The 23,371-nt window shown below is 33.6% G+C and overlaps 1 protein-coding gene across 5 annotated transcripts in view; it reads left to right on the top strand.

Moving 5' to 3' along the window:
• The window catches only part of LOC136310520 (cadherin-related family member 4-like), a 140,598-nt gene that overhangs the window by 31,404 nt on the left and 85,823 nt on the right, over positions 1–23,371 (top strand). For 4 of the 5 annotated variants that reach the window (XM_066239233.1, XM_066239229.1, XM_066239230.1 and 1 more), the window contains exons 4-10: positions 21–115; positions 1,704–1,826; positions 4,472–4,575; positions 6,378–6,523; positions 15,649–15,831; positions 19,344–19,435; positions 21,831–21,944. In XM_066239233.1, coding sequence (XP_066095330.1) covers positions 21–115; positions 1,704–1,826; positions 4,472–4,575; positions 6,378–6,523; positions 15,649–15,831; positions 19,344–19,435; positions 21,831–21,944 — 857 coding nt within the window. The remainder of the gene's footprint in view (positions 1–20; positions 116–1,703; positions 1,827–4,471; positions 4,576–6,377; positions 6,524–15,648; positions 15,832–19,343; positions 19,436–21,830; positions 21,945–23,371) is intronic. The other variant, XM_066239231.1, reaches the window with a different exon arrangement.

Here is a 23,371-nt window from a genome sequence, read left to right on the forward strand (position 1 = left end):
TGTTATTTTTTGCTTTACAGCTACCTTAGAAATTGATGAGGACTCACCATTATTTCAGCCCATTTATAGAGTAACAGCCACAGATGAGGACTCTTCAAATGGTGATAGATTGATGGTAAGTGGTGAGCATTGTGTGGGCTTTATATATAACTTTAGTATATAGTTTTAGAGATATTTTTCAAGAGTAGTTATTATATTTAATTTGATAATTAGAGAGAGTATAATGAAATTGACAGCCACTACATTACAGTATTTACGTTATATTAGAAATAGCATTTTTAGAAAAAGTATTTTCTTGACATATACAAAAAAATAGTATGAGTTCTAATGGAGATGGGCAGCTGATAGAAAGATGTCACTGCTGAGCTGACACTGGGGTTTGACTTTTGGATGTTATTCAGAACTATTTCAGTGACATATGAATGTGATTACATTCTTTCTTTTCTTTCTTTTTTTTTTTTTTTTTTTGATGTTTCAGATCCTAATTACTAACTCTAGAAATTTGTTTTTCTCATAATTGATTCATGGTTGTAAAGTTTTTTAGAGATTTGGCAAAATAAAAAGAACCTATAAAGCTCTATCTGGAGAATTTAGTGATACGTTGAACTACAAAAGGCAGCATGCTTGCTCTGCAGCTGTTCTTTTTAAGAGTATTGAAAGAGTTTACTACTTCTAATTTAGAAACTCACAGTATGAAGTAATGGGGCATGGAATAGGGGTGAAGTAATGGGGCTGTAAGATGACTTGGGTCAAGTAGTAATGGCTTTACCACGAACTAGCGATGTGATTCTGGGGAAGTCACTTAATCTCTCCTGTCCTTGGTTTCCAGTTAACCCTCAGTGATATATGAGCTATTGTCAGCCAAAGTACTCAAAATCCCTAAGAAATATTTTGTTGTAGACCAGCAATATCAAATTAATATAAATTTTTTAAGAAATATGAGACCTTTTCTATTAGATAACTCTTTCAATAGATGAAAAAAATAACCTATCATCCAGTTAAAAAGAGTTATTACCAATTCTATCATTTGCAGCAATAGAATAGGAACCCAGAAGGTGATTATTTAAAAATGTAGTGTTTTGAGAACTAGTTACATTGTTAAAGGCTAGATCTTTATCAGATTTTTTAAAAACATGCAGATATAATTGAACTTTTCTTTAATCAAATTTTACCTTATTTCAAACTAATTTTTAAAATACTTTTGTGAATATATATCTACTCACATTTTTTCTCAGATATGATGGCAAATAAATATAAAAAGAAAGAAATTTATAATGTCATATTTACTGTATTAATATTTGAAATTGGTTCATTTTGTTATAATTCCTATTTGGTTTCCTAAGATTCAAACAGTGACAGTGATTTTATTTTTTACATTCTTTCAGAGTTGTATAAATGTGCAGATTCAGAATTAGGTTTGTTTTTTTTTAATCTCTTAGAACAATATGTATAGTGCCGTTTGGTTCTATAAAAATACGAATCTTTTGGGTGTGTTAATATGCTAAATAACTCATTTTCCCTGTTCTGCATCAGCATATGTCAGTGGTTTTAATACAAGATAGATGATAAGGAAAGACAAGTTAACCAGAGTGAAAGTAGAGAACTTTCAACATACTGTATTTGCTTTATTATTATATTTTAGTTATCTTCCAAATACTTTTTCCTTTACTTTGCTATAAATAATGCATATTTTAATTTTCTAGTACTCCATTGAGTCACAGTTATCTGGACCAAAGAAAGGAGCAAATGCTTTTGGAGTGGACTCTGTAAGTGGCATTGTGAGCTTGAGAGGCAACGATCCCTTGGATTTTGATGCTGGATATCATGTAATTAATATATTAATTTATTATTTTACACAGAATGACTGTTATTTTTTTGTAATGTTAAACTCTGCTTGGAAAAATAACACATTATAATTTTAAAGGTAAAGTAATATTTTGTGTGGTTCATTTATGACAGTACAGTTAACCAAAAGTCTAGATCTAGTCCCTGTGGTTACTCAAAGCACATCGAAAACTACATCGAAACTTTTAAAATATATCTAAAGAAGTTTAAGAAAAAAACATTTTAAGTAGCTTTCTAATCAGGAAAACTAAATCAACAAATCAATAAAAATTAAATCTTTCTGAAAATCAAATAAAATGAAACTTAAAATATCAAATTTATTTTGAAATTATTTGAGCCTTCAAAGCTTGTTTTAGTTAAGTTGGCAAAACACATAGGTAGCCAAGGTAAGATTGGGTTTACACCTTAAAAATAAAATTGAAACTAATTAGGTAGAAAAGAAGAACAATATCTGATGTTTTTATGAGAAAGACAATTTAAAGAAATCATTGTTGAGAAGATTTTTCTGAGTGAAAATGAAGGTTATGTAAATAAGACCAACTGACTGGGAAAAAATAACTAGAGAACTTTTGAGATAATCTGTTCACATAGAAATGAGGTGCTTAATTTGAGAAATAAAGGGATACATTATTACAAGTAGTAGTAGTAAAATTCTCTACATATATTATTTCAATAAAGTAGGTGAGATAATAACAATAAGGAAAACTATAAGAATTATCAGAAAAATAAAGAATATACCACTGAACAGATATTTAGAAGAAAGAAGCATTAATAATTAAAGATGATCTCAACTTTCAGGACTAAAAATAACATAAATTGTGGAAGAAAGCCATTGATTGACTGATACAGGATGGTGGAGGAGCTAATGACACACATTTAAGCAATTTGTGTGATAGACTATAATATGTTAAAATTTAATTAAAAAATTTGGAGATTATGCAGCTGAACCACACACATTCAGCAATTCAGCTTCATAGAAGTAGCCATTTCCTACCTCACTTCCCCTGAATGCCTTGAATTGCACATTCAACCATACTTCTGCTAAGTCCTTTAAAACTTACTTCATTTTTCCATTACATAACTAACCAATTCTTCTTATGACATTTGATGTTAGTACCCATCGAAGAGACTTCAGTACAATCATTATCAACCCCTTACTTGGCCCAGGCTCTTCTTGTACTTTGTGAAGGTGTATTGAGGGTTAGCTTAAGAATTGTTTCAGTAAGAATCTCACTGTCTCAGCAGTGTATATATGTTTTTTAAGGACACATGCTGATATGTATGATTAAATGATAGCTAAAGGGTATGATGTCTGACAGGATGATGGGGGAAATATTTGAGATTCAATGGCATTCTCAGCTGTTCAGAAATCACCCTCCTGTTCTTGATCCCAAACAGTAACTCACTGTCCTGCTTCTAGAGCAGGGGTTGGGAACCTTTTTGGCTGAGAAAGCCATGAACGCCACATATTTTAAAATGTAATTCCATAAGAGCCATACGATGACACATGTACGTTATGCATTATCCAATAAAAATTTGGTGTTGTCCCGGAGGACAGCTGTGATTGGCTCCAGCCACCTGCAACCATAACATGAGCGGTAGAAAATGAATGGATTGTAATACATGAGAATGTTTTATATTTTTAATGTTATTTTTTTTATTAAAGATTTGTCTGCGAGCCAGATACAGCCATCAAAAGAGCCACATCTGGCTCACGAGCCATAGGTTCCTGACCCCTGTTCTAGAGGTTGATGTCAAACAGCCTGCTTTGCAAATAGTTCCAACACATAATACTTTGGGTTTATGTTGAATCTGAAATTTATTCCTATCTTTTTGTCAATTTAATGTTTTTAGGCAAAGAGCTTAGTTACATGAACCTTTGATTGAAATTGAATAGTACATAAAATGAAGCTATTTTGAAATATACAACTAATTAGTTAACTAAGAAAGCACTTACATTTCTTTTAATGGCTTAAAGAAAAAATAAAAAGATATATCTAATAAAACAAAAAATTTTTAAACAACTAACAGGAGACATAAAGATATATGTTACCAAATAGTGTATTCTAAAATTTTTTTCTGTTAGTTTTTTCCCTATTTATTTTTTTTAGAAAATCAAATTTAACAGGGTGACATTAATCAACAAGAGTACATAGCTTTCAGGTAAACATCTCCACATCATTTGAACAGTTTACGTTGTCTAGCCATCATCCAATGTCAAATCATTTTCTGTCACCTATGTTTGTCCCTCTTTACACCCTTACTCCCACCTCCTCCCACTCCCCTTTCCCCTACATCCCCCTCCCGCTGGTGACCACTGCACTCTTATCTATGTCCATGAGTCTCAGTTTTGTGTCCCACCTATATGTAAAATCATACAGATTTTAGCTTTTTCTAATTGACTTATTTCATTCAGTATAATGTTCTCAAGGTCCATCGATGTTGTCATAAATGTCACTATGTCATCATTTCTCATAGCCGAGTAGTATTCCATTGTATAAATGTACCACATCTTCTTTATCCAATCTTCTATCAAGGGACACTTTTGTTGTTTTCATGATTGGTCACTGTAAACAATGCTGCGATGAACATGGGGGTCATAAAAGTTTTTAAAACTCTTTTCCAGGTTTTCCAGCTTGCACTGAGAGCAACAGATACAACAGGTCTGTTTTGTCAAGGGACACTAATTATCAAAATCAGAAACATAAATGATGAAAAGCCTCAATTTGTGTAAGCATATTTATTTTAAAGTATAATCATAAGAAAATGACAAAACTGTCCACATGTTATAATATTAATAAAGATTCTGAAGTTATATATTTTATGTTGTTATATTAAAAATATATGATTATGTATCCATGATATATATATACTATCTGTATATATATTACTATCTGTATATATATATATATACAGATAGTAAAATATATACCAGAAAATACTCTAAAAACTGTAGAAATGACCAACATTTATTACAATGTTGGTAAAAAGATTTTTATGTGTCTTTTTTCTCCCAAAAGTTTTGTAATGTTTTTACATTGTTTATTAATGCATATGTTCATTTTAAATAATGAAATATTTAATTTAAACTGCTTTACTGCCATACTCTGTGGTATATTTGTAGCACTAAAAAAATTTGCACATAATCCATGTTTGGTGTTATACTTCAAAACATAGCAATCAGATATTACTATAATAATAATCAAATATTTCTTAAATTGATAAAAAGAGAAAAACAACAGTATTCACATTTCTTTCCTTCTATCACTAAGTTATAGCTCTACAGATAGAGAGTAATTCATTGTTTGAGTCCTCAAAGATACTTTATGTTATCTGAACAATAGAAGTAAATATGCAGCTTATTTCTCTTTTATTTCTGTGGATAGTTAGTCTACTAACCTACATTTGCAGTAAAGGTTCTAACTTCTTGGAATATTTTTTTTTTGCCCTCACACTTTCAAGAAGAATGACATTTTTGCTTTTACTTAGTAAAATCTAATAATAGATATTAAAAACAATACCAAAATTACTAAAACATTGTCCCTAAGTATTGTTTTTATCTCTTAAGAAACAGATGATATCAAATTACAATAAAATAGAAAAGATAATTATTAGGGTGATCCAAAGTGTAATATCATGAGTTACATTATATTATGGTGCATTAAAGAAACCACGCTGAAAAGGGAAGCCACACTAGACTGTGCTGTCAACAAGGCTGCTCAGAGTCACAGCCATCCATCCCTCCACTTGCTTTTTCCTCTGACTTGACATTCCTTTCAAAACTTCATTGAATCTCGCTTTCAACCCCAGATTTAGTCCTTTCTTCTGTTTAAATTTGTACTGAATTATGGTGTCTATCACACAGCATTATAGTCATTGATATCTGTGTTCTCCACAAGGAGTAAGACCCTAAGGAGCAGAAGCAGGCTTGGTCCTATGTGTACAAAGTGGAATGGCACACTGTGGGTTATCAATAAATAGCTATGCTTAAATGGTAGTTTAAATGAGAAAAAATTTAAATTTTAGAAATGTTCTGGAAATTTACCAGAAACTTTAATTATGATATAATGAGAGAGCAATAAATTGATAAGAAATTTCTTGATCATTTGCTTTTATAAGTTATCTCTTTGGACAGCATTTCATCATACCAAATAACAAGATGAGATTGACTATATTTAGTTCCATACATTTAATTGCCAACCATTCCATACATTTTATACCTGAAAAAGTTGAAGCACACTTTTCAGTCTGTTTCGCAGTTTTCATCTTGATGCCACAATGTCATTGATGTCAGGCATGATGCAGAGAGTAGATAACTGAAAATTAATGCTTATGCAAAAAAATCAGTAAGTTTATGTCATAAATGGATTTCTTAACATTTGAATACTTTTGAAGTTCTTAACTTCTTGACAAGATAAAGGTGATATCATCATAAATGCAAAAGATTCTTTGTAGGTTATCAACACAGCCGATATACTCGTACAAATTTTCATTTTCAACATTTTTTTATCTCCATATTTTCTTTTCTTCAGGCCATTTCTTTTAAATACTATTAATGTGACTGAAAAAAAGCCTGTTGGGGAAATTATAGCCAGAGTAAAAGCAACAGATCGCGATGAAGATAGCAGCATTACTTATTCTCTCAGAACTCAGCAGGAAACGTTTGGCTTGGATCCTCGTAAGTTTTAAACACACACTTCAACCCCACTGTTGGTCTACATTCACTAACCAATCTCTGTGTTTCTTATCCCAAAGTTAAATTAAATATGGAGAAGGAAACATAATGAAAATATGTGGCATTTGACAGTTGATATTTTCCTATTTATTAAAGCGACATTCTTGTGAAACAGTGAGTGTCACAGAAGCTTATTTATATAACCAGCCATTGCTGTTCAGAGGCAACCAGTGTAAAGACTTCTGAGAAGTTCTAGACTGTAGGACAACTAAGCCATATCTATTTTCTTCATTTCATTTGTGCAACTTGGGACGATTTTTCAATAATTATATTTTAGGTATTTGGTTATGGGTGTATTTCTGTCTATATGAACAGCATCACTGTTCTGATATATTGCTTTCCTATGGCCTGTCACAGCATTTGTTTCAATCGATCAGTGTTCAACCATAAGGAAACAAAAGCACCAGGAACAGAACTGTGAACGCTGGTTAAACAGTCTCTGTAAGGCTGCTGCTGTCTTAGTGTAAGATGTTGGACTTTGAAGTCCACAATAAGGGAAGTCAGGAAGGAAGAGGGATATAAAGTGGGGGAGACTAAGGGGAGAACAGAACATATAAGCATGTGTTAGACTCCCAGAGGATGGACTAAAACCCCTGCCAATTCTTAGTGCCTAGCTTGTGGTGGTGTGAGTATCCTGTAGAAGCTGGGCTTTTCTTCATCACACGGTTGATTGAGCACATACACCTCTTCTAGGAGTCAGATAATCTGAAATAGGATGCAGAGGTAGGTAGACAGAAGTATCCAGCTGCTACTTCACATTAGTGGTGAGACAGTGGACCAGCAAAAACATATGTGCACATTGAAATGGCTCTTGCTAACTTTTCACCCTCCTAATCGACCAAGAATCTCCACTGGTGGTATCAGGAATAAATAGTCATCCCAGTCTTCACAAAAGTTCCTAAGTTTAACATTTGAGCTCATTTTTCATTTTTGTGTACAATAAGAGTAAGTCAGAATGCAGAAGCAATACATGATTAAAATTTTAATGTGGTTTGCCTAGCTTATTCATTCTCAAAAACACTAATTACTCTGATTATTGCAATTAAAATAAAATATAATGGTTTGTGTTTAGTATTTTTAAAGTAGAGATGCTACCTATGATTGTAGATCCATAAATGACAAGAGACTTAGGGAAAAAGATGGTAAAATCAATTATAATATTTAGTTACATTTTAAAGGTAAGGATAAAGGAAGTACATTTTTATTTTTTTTTTGACTTTTTAATTTTTCTTTAATTCTTTTCTTTTTTTTATATATATAAATTTTTATTAATGTTAATGGGATGACATTAATAATTCAGGGTACATATATTCAAAGAAAACATGTCTAGGTTATCTTGTCATTGAATTATGTTGCATACCCCTCACCCAGAGTCAGATTGTCCTCCGTCACCCTCTGTCTAGTTTTCTCTGTGCCCCTCCCCCTCCCCCTAACTCTCTCCCTCCCTCCCTCCTGCGCCCTCCCTCCCCCCACCCCTGGTAACCACCACTCTCTTGTCCATGTCTCTTAGTCTCGTTTTTATATTCCACCAATGTATGGAATCATGTAGTTCTTGTTTTTTTCTGATTTACTTATTTCACTCCTTATAATGTTATCAAGATCCCACCATTTTGCTGTAAATGATCTGATGTCATCATTTCTTATGGCTGAGTAGTATTCCACAGTGTATATGTGCCACATCTTCTTTATCCAGTCTTCTATTGAAGGGCTTTTTGGTTGTTTCCATGTCTTGGCCACTGTGAACAGTGCTGCAATGAACATGGGGCTACATGTGTCTTTACGTATCAATGTTTCTGAGGTTTTGGGGTATATACCCAGTAGAGGGATTGCTGGGTCATAAGGTAGTTCTATTTGCAGTTTTTTGAGGAACCACCATACTTTCCTCCATAATGGTTGTACTACTTTACATTCCCACCAACAGTGGATGAGGGTTCCTTTTTCTCCACAGCCTCTCCAATATTTGCTATTACCCATCTTGTTGATAATAGCTAATCTAACAGGGGTGAGGTGGTATCTCATTGTAGTTTTGATTTGCATTTCTCTAATAACTAACGAAGATGAGCATCTTTTCATATATCTGTTGGCCATTTGTATTTCTTCCTGGGAGAAGTGTCTGTTCATGTCCTCTTCCCATTTTTTTATTGGATTGTTTGTTTGTTTGTTGTTGAGTTTTATGAGTTCTTTGTAAATTTTGGATATTAGGCCCTTATCTGAGCTATTGTTTGAAAATATCAGTTCCCATTTAGTTGGCTGTCTGTTTATTTTGATATCAGTTTCTCTTGCTGAGCAAAAACTTTTTATTCTGATGTAGTCCCATTCATTTATCTTTGCCTTCACTTCTCTTGCCATTGGAGTCAAGTTCATAAAATGTTCTTTAAAACCCAGGTCCATGAGTTTAGTACCTATATCTCCTTCTATGTACTTTATTGTTTCAGATCTTATATTTAGGTCTTTGATCCATTTTGAATTAATTTTAGTACACGGGGACAGGCTGTAGTCGAGTTTCATTCTTTTGCATGTGGCTTTCCAGTTTTCCCAACACCATTTGTTGAAGAGGCTTTCTTTTCTCCATTTTGTGTTGTTGGCCCCTTTATCAAAGATTATTTGACCATATATATGTGGTTTTATTTCTGGGCTTTCTATTCTGTTCCATTGGTCTGTGTGTCTATTTTTCTGCCAATACCATACAGTTTTGATTATTGTGGCCCTATAATATAGTTTAAAGTCAGGTATTGTAATGCCCCCAGCTTCATTCTTTTTCCTTAGGATTGCTTTGGCTATTCGGGGTTTTTTATAGTTGCATATAAATCTTATGATTTTTTGTTCCATTTCTTTAAAAAATGTCATAGGAATTTTGATGGGAATTGCATTAAATTTATATATTACTTTGGGTAATATGGCCATTTTAATTATATTAATTCTTCCTATCCAAGAACAAGGAATATTTTTCCATCTCATTGTGTCTTTTTCTATTTCTCTTAGCAATGCCTTGTAGTTTTCGTTATATAGGTCCTTTACATTCTTTGTTATGTTTATTCCTAGGTATTTTATTTTTTTTGTTGCAATCGTGAAGGGGATTATTTTTTTGAGTTCGTTTTCTAATATTTCATTGTTGGCATATAGAAAGGCTATGAACTTTTGTATGTTAATTTTGTATCCTGCAACCTTACTGTATTGTTTTATTGTTTCTAGTAATCTTTTTGTGGAGTCCTTTGGGTTTTCGATGTATAGGATCATATCATCCGCAAAAAGTGATATCTTTACTTCTTCTTTTCCAATATGGATGCCTTTTATTTCTTTGTCTTGTCTGATTGCTCTGGCCAGAACTTCTAGCACCACGTTGAATAAGAGTGGAGAGAGTGGACAACCCTGTCTTGTTCCTGATTTAAGGTGGAAAGTCCTCAGTTTTACGCCATTTAATATGATGTTGGCTGATGGTTTATCATATATGGCCTTTATCATGTTGAGATATTTTCCTTCTATACCCATTTTGTTGAGAGTCTTAAACATAAAATTGTGTTGTATTTTATCAAAAGCCTTTTCTGTGTCTATTGATAAGATCATGTGGTTTTTGTTCTTTGTTTTGTTGATATGGTGTATTACGTTAACCGTTTTACGTATGTTGAACCATCCTTGAGATTCTGGGGTGAATCCCACTTGATCATGATGTATTATGTTTTTAATATGTTGTTGTATTTGATTTGCCAGTATTTTGTTTAGTATTTTAGCATCTGTATTCATTAGAGATATTGGTCTGTAGTTTTCTTTCTTTGTGCCATCCTTGCCAGGTTTTGGTATAAGGGTTATGTTTCCCTCATAAAATGTGTTTGGAAGTATTGCTTCTTCTTCAATTTTTTGAAAGAGTTTGAGTAGAATAGGAACCAAGTCTTCTTTGAATGTTTGATAGAATTCACTAGTATAACCGTATGAGCCTAGACTTTTATTTTTGGGGAGGTTTTTAATAGTTTTTTCTATTTCTTCCCTGCTGATTGGTCTGTTTAGGCTTTCTGCTTCTTCATGACTCAGTTTAGGAAGGTTGCATTGTTCTAGGAATTTATCCATTTCTTCTAGATTGTTGTATTTGGTGGCATATAGTTTTTCATAGTATTCTACAATAATTCTTTGTATATCTATGATGTCTGTGGTGATTTCTCCTCTTTCATTTTGGATTTTATTTATTTGAGTCCTGTGTCTTTTTTTCTTGGTGAGTCTTGCCAAGGGTTTGTCGATTTTGTTGATCTTTTCAAAGAACCAGCTCCTTGTTTTATTGATTTTTTCTATAGTTTTTCTGTTCTCTATTTCGTTTATTTCTGCTCTGATTTTAATTATCTCCTTTCTTCGGCTGGTTTTGGGTTGTCTTTGTTCTTCTTTTTCTAGCTCCTTAAGGTGTGAAGTTAAGTTGTTTACTTCGGCTCTCTCTTGTTTGTTCATATAGGCCTGAAGTGATATGAACTTTCCTCTTATTACTGCTTTTGCTGCATCCCAGAGATTCTGATATGTCGTATTTTCATTTTCATTCGTCTGTATATATCTTTTGATCTCTGCACTTATTTCTTCTTTGACCCATTCATTTTTTAGAAGTATGTTGTTTAGTTTCCACAATTTTGTGGGTTTTTCCCCCTCTTTTTTACAGTTGAATTCTAGTTTCAAGGCTTTATGATCAGAGAATATGCTTGGTACAATTTCAATTTTTCTAAATTTGCTGATATTGTCTTTGTGGCCCAACATATGGTCAATTCTTGAGAATGTTCCATGTACACTAGAGAAAAATGTATACTCTGTCGCTTTGGGATGAAGTGTCCTGTAGATGTCTATCATATCCAGGTGTTCTAGTATTTCGTTTAAGGCCACTATATCTTTATTGATTTTCTGTTTGGATGACCGATCTAGAGCCGTCAGTGGTGTATTGGTCTCCAAGTATGATTGTATTTTTGTCAGTTTTCTTTTTAAGGTCAATAAGTAGCTGTCTTATATATTTTGGTGCTCCTTGGTTTGGTGCATATATATTAAGGATTCTTATGTCTTCTTGATTCAGTGTCCCCTTAATCATTATGAAATGACCATTTTTGTCTTTGAGTACTTTTTCTGTCTTGTAGTCAGCATTATTAGATATGAGTATTGCTACACCTGCTTTTTTTGGGGTGTTGTTTGCTTGGAGTATTGTTTTCCAGCCTTTCACTTTGAATTTGTTTTTTATCCTTGATGCTTAGATGAGTTTCCTGTAGGCAGCATACAGTTGGATTTTCTTTTTTAATCCATTCTGCTACTCTGTGTCTTTTTATTGGTAAGTTTAATCCATTCACATTTAGTGTAATTATTGACACTTGTGGGTTCCCTATTGCCATTTTATAAATTGCTTTCTGTTAGTTTTGTATCTTGTTTGATTCTTCTCTTTTGTTTTTCTGTTGTTTGTTTTTGTTTGTTTGTATTCCATACTTCTTTCTTCTGTGGCTACCTTTTTTAAGTCAAGTGTTTTTGTGTTGGTTTTTTCAAGGGTGGTTACCATTAAGTAATGAAAAGGGTACCTACCATATTCATTGTAGTACCCTTTCTTATGAGTATTTCTGTGCTTCATCGTCCTTTGCTACTGTTAATCTCCATCTTTTCTCCCCCTTTTTTTTTTCTTTTGTTGTCACAGTTTAAGTTTGGTTTTATTGATTTCTTGGTGGAGCTGGTACTTGTGGTTTTGTTTTCTTTTGTTCTTTGGATCTGGTTGGAAAACACCCTTTAGTATTTCCTGGAGTGGGGGCTTTCTGCTGATAAATTCTCTCATCTTTTCTGTATTTGTGAATGTTTTTATATCTCCTTCATACTTGAAGGATAGCTTTGATGGGTATAGTATTCTTGGCTGAAAGTTTCTCTCTTTCAGGGCTTTGAATATTGGGGTCCACTCTCTTCTAGCTTGTAGAGTTTCTGCTGAGAAATCTGATGATAATCTAATAGGTCTTCCTTTATATGTTGTATTCTTCTTTTCCCTGGCTGCCTTGAGAATTTTTTCTTTGTCATTGGTTTGTGTCATCTTCATTATGATGTGCCTTGGAGTGGGTTTGTTTGGGTTAAGAAAACTCGGTGTTCTGTTTGCTTCTTGAATTTGAGGCTTTAGTTCTTTCCACAGGCTTGGGAAGTTCTCATCTATTATTTGTTTGAGTATATTCTCTATTCCATTTTCTTTCTCTTCTCCCTCTGATATACCTATTATTCATATGTTATTCTTTCTAATGGAGTCAGACAATTCCTGTAGGGCTTTCTCACTTTTTATTATTTTTGAGTCTCTTTCTTCTTCTCTCTGTTGTGCCTCAAGTTTCTTGTCTTCTATTTCACTAATCCTATCTTCTATCTGGGCTGTTCTATTAGCTAAGCTTGTTATTTCGTTTTTCCGTTCGTGAATTGAGTTTTTCATTTCTGTTTGATTTGTTTTTATAGTTTCAATTTCCTTGGTAATATATTCTTTGTGATCGTTGAGTTGTTTTCTGATTTCCCTAAATTGCCTTTCTGTGTTTTCTTGTATATCTCTGAGTATTTTTAAGATTTCTATTTTAAATTCTCTGTCATTTGGCTCCAAGGCTTCCAATATGTTAAATCTTTTCTCCATAGATTTTTCCACATCTATTTGTGTTACCTCTCTATCTTTTGTATCCATAATATTCGATTTCCTTTTTCTTATTGGCATCTGAAGGTGGTCTTGTTGATAGTGTTAATTAGAATTAATAAAAAATAAAAAGGGAAAAAAGAAAAAAAAAGGGAAAACACTGCACACACAAAAAAAGTAATAATTTATTATTTCCCCCTTTTTTCTTTCTTCTCCTCCCCTCCTCTCACCTCTTTAGGGAAATATCATGATGACCTGTGAATTATATTATGCTAAATGGAACAAAAACTGCCTATAACGGAGGGCCTGATTTGGGGTGAAGAGTTCAAGGGGCAATAAAGGGAGTAGGGACCTACTAAATACAAAAAAAAAAAAAGGAGAATATCTTAGACAAGCATAAAATGATTTGCTTGTAAGTGATGGTCGACTAAGAGATATAATGAGAGGGATAAGAGGGAAACAGAAAAAAGGAGAGAAAAAATAATAATATTTAAAGAAGAAAAAAATAAAAATAAGTAAAAATCTGTTGTATTAAGTGGAGCGAAGACTAAATACAATGGAGACTTTGGGTTGGGAGGAATGCTAGTGAGTTAAATAGCAATGTAAAAAGTACCCAAAATGCCACAAAAACAAACAAAGGAAAACCAAGAACAAAAGCAGAAAAAAAAAACAAAAAAAAAACCTTGAGTCCCAAATTAAATAATTTGTTCGTGATTGAGGATTAACTGGGAGGAAAAGTAAAAGAAGAAAAGAAGAAATGAATAGAAAGGAAAAAATAAGAAAAAGAGAGAAACAAAGGAAGAATAAAAAGGAAAGGGGAAAAAAAACAAAAAGAAAACAAAAGGGGAGAGAGTGAGAGTTAAGGGTTTTGGAGTGTAACCCTAAAGGATAGTAAGGATGAAGAAAAGAAATAAAATGTAACACTCATGGGTAGTGTAGTTCAAGAAAAGGGTAGCATAAGATGGGCAGCGAATAAAAGGACCAAGGTGGAGGAAATACAAATAATAATAAATGCAATAAGAAAGAAGAAAGAAACAACAACAACAAAGAATTAGTGGAACAAGTTATAAAGTCTGTGGATTTTTCTTGATTTTGAGAGGTTAACTTCTTCCTTTTTCTTTTCTCTCCCTCTTCCTGGTCAGTGACTCTGTACCCTAGGTTCTGCCCCTGTGTCACGCTTAGGTAGGGATTTGCAGTTGATGGGATTCTATGGCAATGTCATATAATTGGCTTTAGTCTCGCTGGTAGTCAAGGCTTGTTGGTGTTTGCAGAGTCCAACAATGAGAGAGTTTGCTTTCCCGGAGCCTCTCTCCTAGTCTCCCCTTCCTGAATTAGCAGCCTGGTGATCCAGCTATGAGGCTGCCACTGCTTCTGTCTGGGGAGCAAGAGGCTCAAAGAGCTGGGAGATCCCCACTCTATCCTCACTCAGCGCAAGGCTCTGGGTAAGGCTCTGGCAGTCAGAGCCTCCAGCGTAATCAGGTGGGGCTGGGAGTCAATTGTTGTCAAGGTGACTGTTCAGCGCCTACCATTCAGTTGGACCACTCAACCCAGGCTTTCCACACTTTGTAGCCTGTTTTGGCTGGGAAGAAGATGCACTATTCGCTGCTTGCTGTATATAGATCTTAATATCTGCCAAGTCCCTCTTGTTAGATATAGCCCTGAATATGGAGGCTCTGTCAATCAGAAGTTGCCCCCGCCCCTTTAGCGAACGGCACTGAAAAATATTATGACTCTTGTCTTGGATCGCTGAACTGGGAGAGATCTTATCAATTAGAGCCCCGTGGGTGTGCAGATTTCGTGGGTTACGCTAATTTCAGTGATTGGATCCGCAGCTGTGCTCCAGAAAGTATTTCAGGCTGCCTGCGCGCCCCTCCCCCAATGCTTGATTGTTAGCTTGAATGGCTGGGTGAGGTGCCCCGCCCACGCCCACGGAGAGAATCTCCTGACTAGGAAAGACAGGTTTGGTGCCCCTCCCGGACTGCGGCACAGGGGGCGTGCACGCGGCTTCTCAGTGCATGCTGGTAGCCGGGGAGCCAGTCTGGCCGTGGCACGGGGCGCGCGCGTGCGGCTTCTTTGTGCACACCAGTAGCCAGGGCTCTCCAGACCGTGGCGCAGGCAGCTGCACGTGCGGGTTGACTCACCACAGGCGTATTCCCTTCTCGGCAACAGTCCTTTCGCTTTCAGTGTGTGTGTGGAACTCCGGGATGCTCCGAGGATATATTTTTCTGTTTCTAGTTGATAAATTTGTTGAGTTTTGGGGGAGATCTGTCAGACGTGCTGCTCACGGCGCCATTTCTGTGACGTCACTTCGGAAGTACATTTTTAAATACTTATTTTTAGTAATATAGAATTACTAAACACTTTTTTATTCATTAAAAATGAATATCATCAAGTAAATTGAAACATCAATATGAATAAATTAACATATGCTAAATTATTTGATTTTGGTAATTATTTTCATTTTATTTCTTTTCATTAGTCAGAGGCACAATCACTCTTCTGCAGCCTTTGAATCTTGACAACCCAAATAACCCTAAAACCTACTCTTTGGAAATTGAGGCCAGAGATAATGGAAATAATACCAGTACCTATATGTTTACAGTTTTTGTGGAGAATGTAGATGATCCAATTATCTGTGACCCAAGTTTTTCAACAGCAGCAGGTATTTTATGAATCAATTTTGTTGATAATGTTCATAAAACAATGATAGGATGATAAATTTTTAAATAAAACTTGAAATGGTAGTTTAAGTATTTTTTATAGTTTGTGTTTCTTTTTCTTTAGTTTTATAAAAAAGTACATGACTTGACAGACATACTTCTAAAAAGAAAAATAATAATTAGACTTAGTGTAATTTAAATTAACATTCAAATTATTATTTCTTTGTGCAGCAGATTGGGTAAAGGAGTACCTATAAAATTATTTTAATTTTATATGTAACATATGAATTAACAAGTAGCTCTCAAGTTGCCAAATACATGAAAATTTAAACAATAAAATATAATTTTCACCAACTAAATTGACCAAGGTTTAAAAATAACAGTGGAGCCCCTGGCCAAGTAGCTCAGTTGTTAGAGCATCATCCCACCACACCGATGGTGCAGGTTTCCTCCCTGGTCAGGGCACATGGAAGAATCAGCCGATGAACGTATAAGTGGAACAACAATTCAATGTTTCTCTCTTTCTCTCTCTTTCTCCCTTCTTCTCTCTCTAAAATCAATGAAACAATAAATAAATATTTAAAAAAATAAAAATAATAGGGGAAAAATAGCAGTGTTGGCTAAGATATAAAGAGATGAACACTTTTATAAAGTGAGATTTTTAAATAACCACCCACAATTCTATTTTAGTAAACATTTATAAAGAGTATTGAAACAATTATAATCTTCATTTCAGTATTTCTGTTTCTTAGAGTTTTTATTTACAGAATTTTTAGGCAGTCAAGAAGTATGTGTAAAATGTGTAGTAGCATAATGTTTGAAATATCCAAAATATCTGAGAAGAAAATGGTTAAAAGATGGTATACTTATTTGATAAAATGCTATCTTGCCATTAAAAATTCTTTCAAAAATTATAAACGTTAGATTATATACAAACTATAAAAAGTTTCCTTAATTTTGTTATATATAAAGATATATGATATTTACAGATAATTATAAACACATAGCATTACATATAAATATATATGCACTCATTATCTCCTTTTACAAGAAATTACTTTTTATTTTCTAATATTGTAATAACCATTCTATACTGGTTTTTTGTTTGTTTCTCAAATTAAAATTTTAGCTTTAGTTACAAAATTTCAAAATTCTTGAATAAGAATTATCATTACTTTTAAATAGTATATAATTATTTCATCTGATAGTCTTGCTCCTAAAGGAATATTTGCTTATAATAAGAATTCAATTATATACATTAGAATAGATAATTAAAACAAGATGTAGAGATACTCTTGAGTGTAAGTAAAATAGGTATTCCTGAGAAATTTTGCATAAATTAAAATGTTGTCAGTTGTATTTCTTTTTTTCTTTTTTTTTTTAAGAGAGAGATACAGACAGACAGGAAGGGAGAGAGATGAGACGCATCAACTCATAGTTGTGGCATTTTAGTTGTTTACTGATTGCTTTCTCATATGCGCTTTGACCGGGGAAGGGGGTGTTTCAGCTGAGCCAGTGACCCCTTGCTCAAGCAAGCAACCTTGGGCTTCAAGCCAGTGTCTTTTGGGTTCAAGCCAGTGACTATGAGATCATATCTATGATCCTATGCTCAAGCTGGTGAGCCTGCGCTCAAGCCAGTGACCTTGGGGTTTCAAACCTAGGTCTTCAGCATCCCAGGTTGACATTCTATCTACTGTGCCATTGCCTAGTCAGGCAGTTGTATTTCATTTTTTAAATTTTACCCATAAAATAAAATAATTCTTAATATATTAATTGGAATTAGTATACTCATGTGTATAAAATAATCAGTATGTTCTTCTCATTAGAACCATAGAAATCGCAGCCTTCATTCACTCTCATGTGTGTTTGTGATTTCATGAAGAGCTTATAAAATGAAAAACTTTCAAACATTTGAATGTACTTGAGATTTTACACATAGTAGAATCTCAGAAAATATAAGTGGGCTTGATTTGAATTTGTTTGGGTAGATTCAAGCTCATCAATTATATCTGTCTTTTACTTAGTTTTTTTCATCCTTTTGCCTCCATTTATTTCTAACCTTATTTACTTACTTATCTGTTTTATCAAAACCTTCTCTGACTTCTTTTATTCTTCTTGCTGTTTTTTATTTACTTACTTATGTCATATTAAAACCTTCTCTGTTTGAGTCCTTTTATTCTTCTTGCTGTTTTTATTAGGAGAAAGTACCCAGCTAACTGGAAACAATGATAAGAAAATAAAATTGAGGACAAAAGGACAAGGCAAACTTCATTAAAATAAGTTTTTCTTACCTGGAGTCTTGTCCCATTTCTCACCACTATCATTATCTGGTCTCCATTTTTAAGAAATGGTTCTCTTTTAGAAACTCTTAAATTCCAAAACGACTGTGTGTGCACATGCATTCTTTGAACCAAAACATACCTTTGGTATGTATAGTAAAAATCATATATGAAATAAAAATTTGTGTTATAGGAACCTGTTCACAGAGGCTAAATTTAAGGAAGAAAAGTCTTCTAGGTAGGCCTTGATAATGAAAAGGCTTATAGGTTTGGTACTTATGAAAACATTATCTTTTGGATCATTTTGAGACAGTTTTACTGATGTTCTTTGTAAGTTCCTTTTGGTATCGTCTAAAGAAGATATAAAAAAGATATTATCCTTATTAAAAAAGATATATACGGATCCTAAGAAGGTCATTCTGACCTGATTTCAACCACAGACTTGGCTGAAGCAGCATGAAATTTTTAGGCCGTATTGAGATCAAGATGCCCTCTCTCCATCATATGGGTTTATGGTCCCTGGGACAGAGGAGAAGCAGAAAAGATAATATGACTTCCTTTGAAAAGTAGGGTAACTCTGTGGTTGTCTGTGAGATTACTCAAAGCAGAGTATTAACACAACTCTCAAGTGGCTGGTTTGACACATAGGTATCAGTTCACTTACTGTGTTAAATAATCCAGTTGCCTTATTAACTAGATCAAACCACTAAATTATGGACTCTGTTTTACACATGTTCAGTATGAAACAAAGTTTCAAAATAATCAAACCCATTTGCTCAAAAATTGTCCCATTAAAACCTTAGAAATAGACAAACCATATGAAGTTTTGTAGGATTTCCTAATCTGGATTGTAATGTTTCCTGAAAATAAGAGCCTAGATCCAAGAGCACAGAAAGCAGGAATACTTTAAAAAAACAAATACTATTTGCTAAATCACTTAACAAGTAAGAAAACCACCTATGGTTTAAATGTGTGTGCCATTTGTGTTATCTGATTTTGAGGTAAAACAGAATCCCAGTTGGTAACACTGAAAGAAAATAGAGTAGTAATTGAAGAAAAAAAAGAAACATTTATTGAGTATTTGTGTGATGTGTTATGTATAACATTTTAATCTTCAGAACTACTCTAAGATAGGAAATGTACTTTTTCCTTATTGTACTGAAGAGATTTGATGGATCAGAACTTACAATGTATTTGAATTTAAATTCTTTTTCATGGTTTATATAATTGCACAGGTGTTTCATTGTCTGTTCCTGAAAATGTCCCTCCATTTGCTTTTATATATATAATTCTGGCACAAGATCCAGATCCAGGACAAGAAATTGAAGTACGTGTTTTATTGTCATCTATTTATTTTTTCCAATTTTGATTTTTAAAAATGTGCTCAAGTTTTCAGTGGAAAAAAAATTATTTCATCAGGCTTTGATTTATTTTTCTTATATCTTTTGGTAGTCATTGACCTGAAAGAAGAAATTGAAACCTTTGACTATACTATGGTTACATAAACTAAAAATAATATGAATTTAAAATGAAAGAAATAGACCTTCTAAAATGATCTAAAATACTTTGAAAAACTAAAGCTTATATTTATTTGCATATATCTAATGACATTTATATATATAGTTGAAAGAATATCTTTTTGTTTTATTTTCTTTTATTTATCCCAGATCAGTAATATTGTTATACACATTATTTGAATAAAGTATGTTATATCTTCATATTACTTCTGGTTTCAGTAATAATTAATAAACAATAGCAAATTAATAAGTAATAGATGACAAAATATTTACAGATTAAGAGAGGGTAAAGAAGAAGAAATACAAGGTAATTTATCACACTACACTAGATTTCCTCAGAAATTTTTAGAATGTACATATGAGTTGTATTATTATTTTTTTTTTCAGAGACAGAGAGAGAGTCAGAGAGTGGGATATATAGGGACAGACAGACAGGAACGAAGAGAGATGAGAAGCATCAATCATTAGTTTTTCATTGCGTATTGCGACACCTTAGTTGTTCATTGATTGCTTTCTCATATGTGCCTTGACCACGGGCCTTCAGCAGACCAAGTAACCCCTTGCTCAAGCCAGAGACCTTGGGTCCAAGCTGGTGAGCTTTGATCAAACCAGATGAGCCCACATTCAAGGTGGCGACCTCAGGGTCTCGAACCTGGGTCCTCCGCATCACAGTCTGATGCTCTATCCACTGTGCCACAGCCTGGTCAGTCTGAGTTGTATTATTATAATATTGTAAGAAGGAATTGACTTCATGATTACACAATATATTATAAATTATATTAATACACTAGACTATTCTGACCTAAATTTTGCAATACTTAATTAATTCTGATTAAACCAACCTAGAGTGTGTTGTTGTTGTTGTTGTTTTGTCCATTCTTTAACAAGTGTCTCATAAGCATCACTTGGAAAATATGGTTAAAATGAACATTTAGGGGGACACCTTGCTGGATAATTGTCTGTATAAAATTTTTTCTGGTGATCTAATTATATAATTAGGCATTGATCAGTGCTTCAGTTTCTTTTCATATATATATATATATATATATATATATATGTTTTTGTTTTTTGGGTTTTGTTTTTTTTGCTTGTGTGAAATTTATACTAAGGACATAAGACAACACAGGAAAGTACCATTTCTGGTTTATCAGGTTCAGATGCTCCATGTACGCAAGTGTGTGAATGTGTAGATAGGTATGGAAGCCAGGACTTGGGATATATGTATTTAGGTGTGTGTGAGGATTTAGTCCAGGATATATGCATGTGTGTGATGAATGGGTGTGTATATAATTATCAATTATAATGTATTTTCTCTATAACTGAAAATTATTATATCTGAGTTTTATTGTAGAAGTCATTGGGAAATAAAAACCAAATAAGGAATTGGAAAATAATAATTTCTTTAACAAATCCAAAGTTATGATAATAAGGGGAGAAACAAAAAAAAGGAAAATTTTCCATAAGAACACTTAATGGATTTTAGTCTAACATAAGCCAACTTTGGTTGTTCACTCATAGACAAAGAAAATCAGTTAATATGCCTATCAAAATGGTTGTAATGTCTTTTTAGAAATGGCATTGAATATTATGTCTCTCAAGTTTTATAATTTTCTCTGGTTGCAAATTTAGAAAAGTATAATGTCTTTACTAAATCCTTTTCACAATCTTTAATATTCATCTTGATATTGAGCCCAGTTGTAGTCATGGGTGATAACCACAAAGAGGAACATGCTGTTGTTCACAAAAAACAATTTGGTCTAAAGCAGTATTTATGTCATGCAGAGAATCAACCAGAGATGAAACTGAATGGCTTCTTCCAAGTAATCCCGGGCATGTGCCCCTTTTGGGTGCACTTCCTGAGTATACAAGTAGGAGTGGCATTTTTATATATTAAGAAATATGTAAACACAACACTGGAAAGTAAACTAATTATAAAATCAACAATAGCTATTTATCAAAAATGTTCTAACACTTAAATATAAAAATCTTTGGAAAAAATATAAAAATTGTGAAAGAATTTTCAGATTGCTTTTGAAGTCTGGAATTGAAATTTTAGCTTTTATTTTCTGGGTACTATCTTGAAAAAATTAATATTGGTGTAGTTAGGTTTTGCCGTACAATTTCATCGAAACTGTCAGTTCAAAATTCATGCTTTTTTCAATAATGGATTAACAATTTTTTTTTGTATGTGTGTGTGTTTTAAAGTTTTTAGTATTAAATTCTTCGGTTAATACTACTGACTACTTTGCTTTGGATTCATATAATGGTGTCATTTCTAAAACCACAGAACCTGTTTTGGACTATGAAAAAAATCCTAAGGTAGGAATAAATATAAAACTTAACATTAAAATAATAAATACCTTTAAATATTATGCAATAAAAATAATTTTCAAAATTTCTTAGAACTTACTTAAATGGAAATAAAAAAATGCCAAATTTATGTAATTGCATTTTTTTAAGTGAGAGGAGGGGCAATAGTGAGACAGACTCCCCCATGTGCCCAAACCAGGATCCACCGGCAACCCCTGTCTTAAAATGTAAATAGCTTAGAAAATTTGTTTCTTTTTTAATCTATTAAAGTTCTGGGGGCCCTGGCCGGTCGGCTCAGCGGTAGAGCGTCGGCCTGGTGTGCAGGAGTCCTGGGTTCGATTCCCGGCCAGGGCACACAGGAGAAGTGCCCATCTGCTTCTCCACCCCTCCCCCTCTCCTTCCTCTCTGTCTCTCTCTTCCCCTCCCACAGCCAAGGCTCCATTGGAGCAAAATTGGCCCGGGTGCTGAGGATGGCTCCATGGCCTCTGCCTCAGGTGCTAGAATGGCTCTGGTTGTGACAGAGCAACGCCCCAGATGGGCAGAGCATCGCCCCCTGGTGGGCACCGGGTGGATCCCGGTTGGGTGCATATGGGATTCTGTCTGACTGCCTCCCCGTTTCCAACTTCAGAAAAATACTAAATAAATAAATAAATAAATAAAAATAAAAAACCCATAGGTTATTCTTTAACCAAAGAAGTTCCTCTCTCTCTCTCTCTCTATCTCTCTCTCTCTCTTTCATCCCCAAATCAATAATTACCCATTCTACAGAAAAAGATAATAAGTCCAAATAAATAACTTACCCAAGATCATCCAGCTGGGAAATGGATGAATCATGATTTCAACAAAAGCAGCCTAACTTTAATATGAAGTTATTCACCACCATGCTACCTTGTCACTGTTGGCTTGTTCTCTCCTCTGAGAGTATTTATGATTCTCCCTCAGGCTTATGCTCGCTGTCATAGCTGTTTAGGCCCTGCAGAAACTGTGTGCTGCTCATTTTAAGTATCAGTGTTTGGTGCTTAATGGATATACTGAGAATGAATGAACAAATTAAAAATAAGGGTAATTCAGAACAGCAGAGCTGTCATAGGGAACCTCATTTTAAGACTGTGTCAAAGGAGAAAATTGACACATTTGAGATAAAATTTTCATTTTAAATCATTCTTTTTCCTTAACTCTTAGGCAGTTCCTGTATTTTTTTTTCTGACTAATAATGTACTTCTGTGGTTATAAGTTTTGGTTAAGCCACATTTTAGTTAAATATTGCTTGTACTTTTGGTTTCTTCTCATTTATTTAAAGCAGTTCTGAAGTATAAGTCTCAATAATGTCTAATCTCATAGAGTTAAAAGTACTTTGAAGTGTTTTTGTTTATATACATAGTCCAATTATTACTTATAGAAATAAATTTAATAAATGAAAAATTAAAATAATTCTT

The sequence above is a fragment of the Saccopteryx bilineata genome, chromosome 7, assembly GCF_036850765.1.
Source record: "Saccopteryx bilineata isolate mSacBil1 chromosome 7, mSacBil1_pri_phased_curated, whole genome shotgun sequence".
Taxonomy (NCBI): Eukaryota; Metazoa; Chordata; class Mammalia; order Chiroptera; family Emballonuridae; genus Saccopteryx; species Saccopteryx bilineata.